The 12,368-nt window shown below is 20.5% G+C and overlaps 6 protein-coding genes and 1 non-coding gene across 7 annotated transcripts; 5 read left to right on the plus strand and 2 right to left on the minus strand.

The window, feature by feature from the left end:
• Positions 1–662: 662 nt before the first annotated feature.
• fcsB (fatty acyl-CoA synthetase) lies at positions 663–3,626 on the plus strand (the record flags this gene model as incomplete). Its single annotated transcript, XM_001134470.1, has 9 exons — positions 663–724; positions 830–976; positions 1,071–1,227; positions 1,322–1,636; positions 1,727–2,063; positions 2,182–2,431; positions 2,634–2,950; positions 3,098–3,446; positions 3,539–3,626. The coding sequence occupies 9 exons, from the start codon at positions 663–665 to the stop codon at positions 3,624–3,626; spliced, it is 2,022 nt and encodes a 673-aa protein (XP_001134470.1).
• Positions 3,627–4,606: 980 nt separating this feature from the next.
• Positions 4,607–5,674, plus strand: act31 (actin related protein; the record flags this gene model as incomplete). The annotated part of the gene is made up of 1 exon (XM_640904.1): positions 4,607–5,674. The coding sequence occupies one exon, from the start codon at positions 4,607–4,609 to the stop codon at positions 5,672–5,674; it is 1,068 nt and encodes a 355-aa protein (XP_645996.1).
• A 252-nt stretch (positions 5,675–5,926) lies between these two features.
• Positions 5,927–6,191, minus strand: DDB_G0269478 (hypothetical protein; the record flags this gene model as incomplete). The annotated part of the gene is made up of 2 exons (XM_640905.1): positions 5,927–6,108; positions 6,179–6,191. The coding sequence occupies 2 exons, from the start codon at positions 6,189–6,191 to the stop codon at positions 5,927–5,929; spliced, it is 195 nt and encodes a 64-aa protein (XP_645997.1).
• A 1,559-nt stretch (positions 6,192–7,750) lies between these two features.
• DDB_G0270872 (hypothetical protein) lies at positions 7,751–10,966 on the plus strand (the record flags this gene model as incomplete). Its single annotated transcript, XM_640906.1, has 4 exons — positions 7,751–7,791; positions 9,153–9,172; positions 10,465–10,581; positions 10,806–10,966. The coding sequence occupies 4 exons, from the start codon at positions 7,751–7,753 to the stop codon at positions 10,964–10,966; spliced, it is 339 nt and encodes a 112-aa protein (XP_645998.1).
• tRNA-Gln-UUG-3 lies at positions 10,110–10,182 on the plus strand. The gene has a single exon. It is a non-coding gene; the product is annotated as a tRNA-Gln (tRNA).
• A 225-nt stretch (positions 10,967–11,191) lies between the features above and the next one.
• Positions 11,192–11,335, plus strand: DDB_G0270534 (hypothetical protein; the record flags this gene model as incomplete). Its single annotated transcript, XM_640907.1, has 1 exon — positions 11,192–11,335. The coding sequence occupies one exon, from the start codon at positions 11,192–11,194 to the stop codon at positions 11,333–11,335; it is 144 nt and encodes a 47-aa protein (XP_645999.1).
• Positions 11,336–11,355: 20 nt separating this feature from the next.
• Positions 11,356–11,532, minus strand: DDB_G0269480 (hypothetical protein; the record flags this gene model as incomplete). The annotated part of the gene is made up of 1 exon (XM_640908.1): positions 11,356–11,532. The coding sequence occupies one exon, from the start codon at positions 11,530–11,532 to the stop codon at positions 11,356–11,358; it is 177 nt and encodes a 58-aa protein (XP_646000.1).
• Positions 11,533–12,368: the final 836 nt, after the last annotated feature.

The raw sequence follows: 12,368 nt of genomic DNA on the forward strand, positions 1-12,368 counted from the left end.
AAAAAGAAAATAAAAAAAAAAAAAAAATATATATTTGTACAAATTCTTATTTTCACTATGATGATTATTTTATTTTTGGTGTTTTTTTTTTTTCTGTTTTTTGATTTTTATTTTTTTTGTTTTTTTTTTTTTTTTTTATTTTTACAACTTTTCATAAAAAAAATACCTGCTCGAAATTCGAAAAAGGGAGAAATTTTATGACATCAGTTTATTTCCATAAATGGTTGTTTAAACGCAATTGGGGATTGGGAAATTAATAAATAATATAACATTATTTTTTCGTTTCCCAATTTTTTATTTTCTTTTTTTTTTTTTTTTTAAAATTTTTTTTTTTTTTTTTTTTTTCATAAGAATTTATTATTACTGTTTATCATTAATTTAATAATTATTCATATAATCTACATACATTTTTTTTTATTTTTTTTTTTTTAAAATTTTTATTTTTTTTTTTTTTTTTTTCAATTAAAGTTTTTTTCAATAATAAATTTGTTGTTCAAAAAAAAAAAAAAAAAGGGGTCATTTAAATAAAAAGATTTGTGACAATAAGAATAAAAATAATATAGAAATAAAAAAAAGAAAGAAAGAAAGAAAAAAAAAAAAAAAAAAAAAGAAAAAAAAAAAAGAATTAAATAAAATAACTAAAAGTAAACTTTAATTCGAAAATGATAAACAATTGGTTAGCAGTTGGCTTATTAGTTGTGTCGGGAATATTAGCATTTAATTGGTAATTATTAAAATAAATCCTTTTTTTTATTTATTTTCTTTTTTTTTTTTTTTTTTTTTTAAAATCCTAACACATATAATTTTTTTAATTTAAAAAAAAAAAAAGGAAACGTAAACATCCATATGGTCAAACAGTGGAAATTGGTGAAAAGCCTGAAAATGGAGGTAGAATAAGAAGAAATTCAGCATGTGCTGATCATTTAATTTCATTTTTAGAAGACGATGAGATCTATACTCTTTATGATTCTTTGGTGTAAGTTTTTATTTTATTTTTTTTAATTTTACATTTTAAAATCTTTTTTTTTTTTTCTTTTTTTTTTATTCTGCTAATCATTTTTTTTATTTAGAAAATCTTGTAAAAAATATGGTGAAAGAAAATGTTTTGGTGAAAGAAAAAAAGATTCAAATGGTAATTTAGGTAAATTTGAATGGATTAGTTATAATACTTATTTAGAAAGATGTGAATATATTCAACAAGGTTTATGCGAACTTGGTTTGAAACCAGTATGTATATATATGCAAATTACTTTTTTTTTTTTTTTTTTTATTTTTTATATTTTTTTTTTTAATTTTAACATTTTTTTTTTTTCTCCTATAGAAAAGTAAAGTTGGTATTTTTAGTAAGAATAGATTAGAATGGTTAATTGTTCATAGTGCAAGCTTTATTCAAAGTTATTGTGTTGTTTCTTTTTATGAGACACTTGGTGTTGAGAGTTTATCATATGTTACTGAACATGCCGAGATCGGATTGGCATTTTGTTCAGCAGAGACTTTACAAAAGACATTGGATATCGCTAAAGGTGTAAAAGTTTTAAAAACTATCATATGTTTTGATTCAATTGATAAAGAACATTATAATATTGCTAAAGAATTGGGTGTAACATTATATACATACGATGAAATTATGAAAAAGGTAATAATAATAATAATAATAATAATAATTTTTAATTGTTTATTTATTTATTAATTTATTAATTTATTTATTATTTTAAATAAAATTTAGGGCAAAGAAGCAAATGGTAAACATAAACATACACCACCAACTCCAGATACTTTATCTACAATTATGTATACAAGCGGTACAACTGGTCCACCAAAAGGTGTTATGATCACTCATAAGAATTTGACATCTGTAGTTTGTGCAGTTAGTGATTTTATAAAAGTTTATGATACTGATGTTCATTATTCATACTTACCATATGCCCATGTTTTAGAAAGAGTTGTAATTTTGGCTGCTTTCCATTTTGGTGCTGCTATTGGTATTTTCTCTGGTGATATTTCAAATATTTTAGTAGAAGTTAAATTATTATCACCAACATTATTCATTGGTGTACCAAGAGGTAACATATTTTAAAAGTTTAAATTACATTTTGAATTTATTTAAAATAATATTAACATTTGTACTATAACTATTTTCTCTTCTTTTTTTTTTATTATTATTATTATTAATATAAATAGTATTTGAAAGAATTAAAACAAATGTCTTTAAAGAGATTAGTAAGAAACCTGCTTTACTTCGTACATTATTTAATGGTGCATACAATTTAAAGTATTTATCAATTCAACATGGTTTTAAATTACCAATAATTGAAAAGGTATTAGATCTTGTATTTTTCTCAAAAATTAAACAAGCATTAGGTGGAAAAGTTAGAGTCATTCTATCAGGTTCTGCTCCATTAAGTTTTGATACTGAAGTATTTTTAAGAGTGTAAGTTTAATAATAATAATAATAATAATAATAATAATAATAATAATAATAATAATAATAATAATAATAATAATAATAATAATAATAATAATAATAATAATAATAATAATAATAATTTTAAATTATATCAACTAAATACTAATAATTTTTTTATTTTATTATTATTTTTTATTTTTTTTTTATTTTTTTTTTTTAAAAAAAGTGTTATGTGTTGTTGTGTTTTACAAGGTTATGGTGCAAGTGAAGGCTGTGGTGGTGATGCATGTAAAAGATTAGATGATGAATCAGTTGGTACAATTGGACCACCATTTGCAAGTAATGAAATTAAATTAGTTGATGTACCAGAGTTGGGTTATGATAGTAATGGTGAAGTACAAACTGGTGAAGTATGTCTTCGTGGTCCAAGTATCTCAAGTGGTTATTATAAAGATGAGGAGAAAACTAGAGAAGAATTCAAAGATGGTTGGTTCCATACTGGTGATATTGGTCGTTGGAATCGTGATGGTAGTCTTAGCATTGGTTTGTATCAATATTAAAAATTTAAAAATCAATAATAATAATAATAATAACTCAAAAAATCAATAATAATAATAATACTAATACTAATAAAAATAATAATAACTCAAAAAATCCAATATTTAATTTTAATTTTAATTTTAATTTTAGTTGATCGTAAGAAAAATATCTTTAAATTATCTCAAGGTGAATATGTTGCAGTTGAAAAGATTGAAACAATAGTTGTAAAGAGTGAATACGTTGAACAAGTTTGTATTTATGGTGATTCTCAAAAATCATGTGTAATTGCAATCATTCATCCACATCCAGAATCATGTAGTGAATGGGCTGGTTCAAAGAAAACTGATAAAGACATTAAAGAAATTTGTAAAAATCAAGATTTTATCAAAGTTGTATTGGATGATATAATTAAAAATTGCAAAAAATCTGGTCTTCATGGATTTGAAATTCCAAAAGCAATTCATTTAACTCCAGAAGCATTCTCTGATCAAAATAATTTGTATGTATATTAATTATTTTTTTAATTTAATTATTAAAATTATTTATTATTATTTACTAAAACTGATTTTTTTTTTTTTTTTTTTTTTTAAGATTAACTCCTTCTTTCAAATTAAAAAGACATGAAATTAAGAAATATTTTGAGGATGAAATTAAAAAATTATATTCAAAACTTGATTAAACAAAATTAAAACAACCAAAAATAAAATAAAAAAAAAAAATAAATAAAAAAAAAAAAAACAAAAAAAATTTATCACTATGAAAATAAGAAGAGAAAAATTTCTTAAATTTGAGATAAAAATAAAAAAAAGAATAAAAACTAAAAATAAATTTTTGATCAAAAAAAAAAAATAAAAAAATAAAAAATAAAACAATTTTGTATTTTTTTCTCAATTTTTTTTTTTTTTTTTAATAATTAAAAATTTGCAATAAAAATAAAAATAGAAAAAAATAAAGAAAAAAATAGAAAAAATTGGTAGTTATTGTTTTCTAAAAATAACACATGAGGACCCTCGAATCATGATTGATTTTAATGATTATAATCAATAAAAAGTTTTTGGGAAAAAAAAATAAAAAAAAATAAAAATAATAAAAAAAAAAAAAAAAAAAAAAACTGACCACCCCACCACACACAAACCAAAAATATTCTTTTTTTTTTTTTTTATTATTAAAGTGATGGTTAAATATATCCATTCATACACACATAAAAATTTTTTATTAAAATAATATTTTAATGAACCCACTTTGATGGTTATGTTAAAAAAAAAAAAAATAAAAAAAAAAAAAAATTCTGTTGAGATTGATTCAGATTTATTCACATTTTCTTTTTTTTTATTATTATTATTATTATTTAAATAAAAAAAAAAAATAAAAAAATAAAAAAAAAAAAACAACATTTGAAAAGGTTTCTTTTTAATTATTATTTTTTTAATTTTTTTTTTTCTATTCATTATTTTAATATTTTTAATATTATTAATTTACCACAAATTTTATATTAAATAAATATATATAAATTAAATAAATATATATAAATAAATAAATATTTAGTTTGTTTAGTTTTTTTTTTTTTTAATAATCAATTATTTTTATTATTTTAGTTTAATTTTTATTATAATTATTATTATTTTTTAAATATATATATATTTTTTTTTTTAAATAAAAATGGCAGATAAGAAAATTATTATCGATTTTGGATCAGGTTGGACAAAATGTGGTTTTGAAGGTGAAGTAACACCAAGTGTAGAATGTTTAACAATTGTTGGACATCCGAATAAACAAGGTGATACAAAATTGTTTTATGGTAAAGAAGCAGTTGCAAGATTTAGTACATCAAAATTAGTGTATCCAATAAAGAATGGTATAGTTTGTAATTGGGAAGATATGGAAAAGTTTATAGAGAATACATTTTATTATAAATTAAGAGTTGAACCACAATATCATTCGGTATTACTAACAGAAACAACAATGAATACTAAAGAGAATAGAAATAAAATGGCAGAGATTATGTTTGAAACTTATGATATACCATCAATTAAAATTGAAAATCAACAAAAGTTATCATTTGATCATTTATCAACAGGTACTAAAAACGGTACAATAGTTGATATGGGTGATGACTCAATTAATATAGTGCCATTTGTTGATGGTCAACCAGTGACTGATGCCGTTGTTACACTTGATTTCGGTGGTCGTAATTTAACAGGTTATTTGGCCGCTTTGTTATTCCAAAATGGTTATAGTTTCTCAACAGTTGCTGATCACCAAATTGTACGTCAAATTAAAGAGAAACATTCTTTCATTGAATTGGATTATGAAAAACCTTCAAATACTAAAAAACAATCATTTTCTTATCCTGGTTCATCTGATATTCAAATTGATGCTCGTTATTTATACGGTTGTCCTGAACCACTTTTTAGACCTTCACTAGTTGGTTTTGATTCTTCTGATAGTCTTTGTAATTCAACTTATTCTTCAATTATGAAATGTGATCAGTCAGTTCAACAATCATTATTTTCAAATATAATTTTAACAGGTGGTTCTTCAATGTTTACTGGAATTAAAGAACGTCTTGAATTGGAAATTTCAAAAATTAATACTACCAGCAATAAAATTAATATAATATGTTCAAAAGATCGTAAAAATTCAAATTGGTTAGGTGCTTCAAAATCAATTACTTCAACTGATAATTGGGTTTCAAAAGAAAAATTTACTGAAAAGGGTACTTTTTAATAAATAATTTTTTTAAAATTAAAAAAAAAAAAAAAAAAAAAAAAAAAAAAGATTTAAGAAAAAAAAAAACTTGGAAAAAAAAAAAAAAATATAGATATTTTTTTTAAAAATTAATTAAAATAAAAAAATAGTATTATTGTGTAAATAAATAGTTTTTTTTTTTTTTTTATTATTTTTTTTTATAAAATATATGTTTTTAAATAGATAAATAATATTAATTTTGAAAATATAATTTCTTTTTTTTTTTTTTTTTTATCTTTTTCTTTCAAATGTTTTTGTTGGGCAAATTGACCAACCAATCCATCTGCTATTTGGATTTTTAACATAGGTAATTTCATTTTCAATTAATTCACATTCTATTGTTGATGATGTTGTTGATTTGATATAAATATCATTTTTAGTTGAATTACCATTATTTAATGATTTTAAACATTCTATTTTATTAGTTTAGTTAGAAAAGTCTTTTTTTTTTATTTTTATATTTTTTTTATTTCAAACACTTACTAAAAAGAGACATTGTATTTGTGTGGTGTTATTGTTTTTTTTTTATTTTTTTATTTTTTTTATTTTTTTATTTTTTTTTATAATTATATTGTAAATAAAATGATTTTTTTTTTAAATCGATTTTGGATTTATACAAATGATAATTTCCAAAATTATATTTAAACTTTTTTTTTTTTTTTTTTTTTTTTTTAAATTATATTAATTTTTTTTTTTTTTAATAGTACTAAAAATAAAATAATAAATTCAAAAAACATAAAAATTATAAGTAGTTTACAAAAAAATGAGGGGTTGTGGGTGTGGTTGTGGGGTGTTTATTGTTACATTGATACAATAACTATCCAATCAATCTTTACCACAAAAAACAAAAATCACTTTCGATAATGTTGGAATTTATGGTATATAATTATAATGAAATAATTATTTAATTTTGGTATTTAAACTTGAAAATAATAATAATAATAATAATAACAATAATAAAAAAAATGATAATAAAAATAATATTTTGCTTTGTTATTACTCAACCCCAAGTTTATAGATCTTTTTTAAGATTAAAAAATAATTTTTTTAAAAAGTCATTAATTTTTTTATTTTTTTCATTAACACAAAATAATAGTTATAATCTTGTGTGAGTTGTTTTTATTATTATTATTTTTTAAATATAATTTAATTATTATTATAATTTTTTGTTTTTTTTATTATTGAAAATGATATACGATAGTTAGTAATGGTGGTTAGTAGTATTAAAATAATGATGATGATTTTACTCTATATATAAATATATTTTTTTTTGATTTTATTAATATATTCAAACCAATTGAAATAAAAGGTAATTGAATATTAAATGTAATTTGGTTTTTTTTTTTTTTTTTTTTTTTTTTTTTATTTAATAATTTTCATTTTACAACACCAATTTTAAAATAAAAAAAAACTTTTAATTTCACAGTCACAGTTTATTGTAATTTTTTTTGATATATGCAGTAGTAGTTAGAATGTAATCATTTATTATTCAAAAAGACACTCCTTACTTGGAAAAAAAGAACAGTAAAATTGTTTTTATTTGTTATTAATTTTTAATGGCATTAAAAAAAAAATTCATTCAATAAAAACTAATAAATAAATGAGGAATTTACTATAACTATCACTTATTATTTTAAATATTTATAAATAACTTTTTTTTAAAAAAAGTTAAATAAATATTTATTTTTCATAGTTTTTTTATTATTTTTATAATTTATTAAAATTATATCCCAATTTAAAAAGAATTTGAAAAATTAAAAAAATAATTTAATAAAAAATTAATCAAATTCCTTTATTATTTTTAAATTTATTAATTTAATTAAAAAAAAATAATAAAACCAGCAAACATCCCGAATTGGAAGAGGTCATTAAAAAAAAAAAAAAAAAAAAAAAAAAATTATTTTTAATTGAATATAAATATACATATATGGTTTTATAGTAATTTAAGTATTAGAACACTTTAAAATGCAACCTTTTAAAACATTATCCTCTACATTAATATATCACTTTGTTCCAAAGGCATCCCGGAACCAAACATCGGCAATGGAATAGTCAATGTTTCCAGCTTTCTTCAACGGAGTTTCCCTTGCAAATTTGTAATTTTGATTATTTATTAAATATCTATTGAATTTTTATTATTTTAGTGACTCAAGATGAATTAATTATTTTAATTTTTTAATTTTTAATTATTATCCTTCATTGGTTTATATGAATTGTTTTTTTTTTTGTAAAATAAAAGTTATATTATGAAATAATATTTTATAATAGTTTTCACTATCTTTTTTTTTCACATCGAGAATCCCTAAAAGAAATAAATTTTTTGTAAAAATATTAAAATGATACCCCTTTTACCATTTTCTTATTTTGAAAATTTCCTGATTTGGAAATTTTCTTTATGGCTATAAGATTTCCTAAAAAATAGTTAAAATTTCTTTTTTTATTTCAAATAATTCAAAAAAATCGAAAAATGATCAAGTATAAAAAGTATATTTTTTTTAAAAAAAAAAAAAAAATAAAATAATCATTCTGACAAATGTAAAAAAAAAAAATAACAAATAGAAAATAAATCTAACTCTAACAATTAAAAAAGTTTAGATAAAAGTTGATAGATAGTTTGAAAAAATAAAAAAAAAAGGAAAAGCAATAAATATAAAAAAAAAAAAAAAAATAAATAAATAAATAACAATTTAAATCTTTCTTTATTATTTTTGTATAGTAATTTTTTCAAAAAAAAAATGGTTTACATTTAGATAATAATATATGAATCAATACCAATCAAATTATAGAGAAAGGAAAGATTTATCTATGCACTATATCATAGAAAGGTTGATGATCATATAAATATTATCCAAAAGTAAGGAAATAAATCAATACTAATTAAATGTCAGGGAAAGGAAAGATTTATCTATGGCATTTTGAAAAGAAATTTATCAATAAAAAATTAGAAAAACCAAAAAACTAAAAATAAAAAAATATAAATAAAATTTTTTTTATTTTTTTGAATTGGATAACGCAATTATTATTTGCTTCTCCTTGAGAAAATATAAATAATATAAAAATGTTTAATAATATTATTGTTAAATAATAAAAAAAAATAAAAAAAAAAAAAAAAAAAAAAAAAAAATGGTTTTGACAATATGATTATAAATGATTTTTTTTTTGTTACAGTAAACAAAATAAAGTTTTAAAATAAAACATATAAAAACACATGAAAATTAATTATTAAATTTATTTTTCTTAAAGGAATAAAATAATTATAACTAATTTTTTTGAATTGGATAACGCAATTATTAGTTGCTTCTCCTTGAGATGCTAGATCTCATTTTATTTGTAGTTTTTTACAGGGATAATTAAATCGAATAAATTTTTTTTTTGAATTGGATAACGCAATTATTATTTGCTTCTCCTTGAGATGCTAGATCTCATTTTATTTTATTTATTTATTTTTTTTTTACAGGGTCTCTAAAAGAGGGGTTGGTTTACCTTTTTTTTTTTTTTTTTTTTTTTTTTTTTTTTTTTGTTTCGAATTTTGAATTGTATTATTACTTTTGATTAAAACATCTTTTTTGTCCAAACTTTTTTCTAAATCTTTTTTTATTTTATCGTCTGGTTCGTGATTGATGTTTATGACGTATTTGAATTGTTTTTTTTTTAATTGAGTTTTATCCACAATTTCGCTTATTTTTTGTAGGCATTTGTGTTGCTTAATATTTGTGGTGTTGTTTGAGATTTTCATTTTATTTTCTTTCTATTTTTTTTATTTTTCTTTAAAAAGTTAAAAATCTGGAAATTTTCTGATTAACTTGGGTTCCCAGGTTTTTTTTTTTTTTTTTTTTTTTTTTTTTTTTTTTATTTATTTATAGAAAGTACTGAGTGAATTATTGTATTTTTTGAGATGTTTAGGAAGTTCTATTGCGTGAGGAGGTGAGTTCCATTGTCTGCTAAATTGTAATAGCTTTAGCGAGATTAGTGAGTCTAATTTATTTTGTTCTTCTGGCCGTTGCTTTGATTTGATTCTTAATGTTTTGTTTATAACCGCTTGTGTCAGCTCTTTGTGTTTTAATTAGTTCACGTATTACTTGTTGTCTGTGAATTATTATTTCTTTTTCATCGTGAATGAGTTTGTTTCTTTTGTGCCAAATTTTTTCGAATATAATAGCTATTAAATTGGCTACTAGTGCAATTTGTAGATGGTTTAAAATCTTCACATTCCAGGTGTGAGTGGTGTGTCCACACTTAGTTAGGGTGTAGTTGAAGATTTCTTGTGTGTTTTTGATGTGGGCTTTGCAGTTGAAGAATATATGTTCTGAAGTCTCATCTTCCCCACACTGTTGGCATGGCATGTTGAATATTTTTGGTAGTGCTTTCAATTAAATCGAATAAATATAGGTTTTTTTCTAAAAAAAATATCAAAGGTTTTATAGTGTAATTGGTTAGCACCCAGGACTTTGAATCCTGTAATCTGAGTTCGAGTCTCAGTAGAACCACTTTTTATATAAACAAAAAATAGGTCGTTGGTTCAATTCCTGATTAAGAAACTAAATGGAACTTATTAATAAAAGCACTCAATTGTTTAATATTTAAAAGTTTTTAATAGTCATCGATTCACACTTTAAAGCTTTCATATTAATTGTGTTTTTATTATTTATTATGATCAATATTGGCATTAAATTAAAAATTTAAGTGGTATGTAATAAAATCAAAAATTAATTTTTTTTTTTAAAATGTTTCGTTTAAAACTTGTTATATATTTTCTATTTTTAAATTAGTTGAATTTTTAGGAGATGATGAAGAAGCGAATTTTACAAATGCATTATATGTATGTTACAAAAATATTGAATCATGTTGTTCATGTGATATTATTTCAAAGATTATTATTTTTAGTTGTAAATCATCACATGAATTAGTTGATATTTTAAGTTTAGATAATAATACAATATTGGATTTGCATGTGGTGTCAATCAAGATGAAATAGTTAAAGATCTACAATCTCTATTACCCTATCAAGACATTCTTCCATTAAACAAGAGCCCAAGTTAAGATGATTTCAAATCATTAACGAGTAGAATTAATGGTGGTATAAATTTTTCATCCTAAACCAAATGTCCAGTGAATATTGAAGTTTATCCACATTCAACTGAAACTAGATCAATTAAAGAAGATATTTTACTTGATGTTGTCATTAAACCAATAAAAGTTGGTGCTGATGAAGTAGTAATCCCACCAGGTACTAAAATTAAATTTCTTTCAAATTCCTATTGTTCGAGTTGAACAATTATTTTAGCAAATGAACTAATAGTGGGTCAAAAATATAATGAAACGGTTTCATTAAAGCGTAAGAGATTTGATGAGTGTAATCAATTAGTATCAATTCCTGGCTTTCCATCTAAAATTAACTTTACCATTGAGTTTAAAAATGAAAATATAAAGTGAATATTCATGAAGGTTCAATCAATTTAAATATCGCTTACTTTTTTGGGTGAATTCAAATAAAATATGTGTAACAACTGGTGGTCGGTGTCATCAGTGTTAGTTTTTCCTAATGATTTCTTTATTGTGTTGGTTATTGTTGCAGAAGTTATTGGTGTTGTAATGTTGGGTGATGATGGTGGTGTTGAATGGTTATTTAATGATTGTTGATTTATTAATTGAATGTGTTGTTAAAGTAGTTGATTTTGTTTATCTATTACTTGTTGCTGTTCTCTTATTTGACGTTGCTGTTCATTGAATGTTGATACCTGTGATTGATGTTGTTGTTCCTCACTATCCTGTTGTTGAGGTTCATTATTATCAATATCTTCATTGTTATTATTGTTGTTATTATTATTAGTTGACATTCTCTAAAAATAATTATTTGATAAAATTCAATTATTTATTATTACTAATTTAATTTATTATTTTATTATTATTGAATTTATTTGTTATTATTATTATTTAAATAAATGATTAATTATTTAAGAAATAAATGTACACATATATCTAGTTGACGACCGTAGCCCTATCGCGTTTTTATTATTGTATATTTATTACTGAGGTTGAAATAGAAACCTAGTTTCTTTTTATAGTCCTCAGATTTGAGCGAACTCAAATCTGTTAACTACTCCAACCTCAGCCGATAGGGTTAGATCCAATTTAAACTACAATATTATATTATTTTAATTTTATTCTAATTAATTATTATTTTTCTTTTTAATTAAATTATTTTTAAATTTATATTATTATTTTATATGATGATTTTGTGTGTGACATTTTTAATACCTTTATCATCAATAATTATCATCAAAATAAAACTAGAAAAAATACCCTTAAAGATATCCAATATCTTAAATTGTTAACAAGGGCTGTTGAATTATGTAAATAAAAAAAAGGTTCCAAAAAAAAAAAAAATAAATAAATAAATAAATAATATAATTTGATAATTTGGTAAAATAAAAAAAATAAAATAATAATATCGGTCTATAAAAATTATTTTAAATTATTTATTTGTTTTTATTTTTTACATATCTTATTTTTTTTTTTTTTTTTTACCAAATTAAGTATATCTTTTTTTTTAAACTTAAAATATTAATTAATTTGGTAACCACAAGAGGTAATCCTAAATTTTCAAAATTTTTTTTTTTTTTTTTATTTTTTTTTTTTTATTTTTCATTTTTTAATTTTTTAAAAATGACCT

The sequence above is a fragment of the Dictyostelium discoideum genome (assembly GCF_000004695.1).
Source record: "Dictyostelium discoideum AX4 chromosome 1 chromosome, whole genome shotgun sequence".
In the NCBI taxonomy this organism is placed as follows: Eukaryota; Evosea; class Eumycetozoa; order Dictyosteliales; family Dictyosteliaceae; genus Dictyostelium; species Dictyostelium discoideum.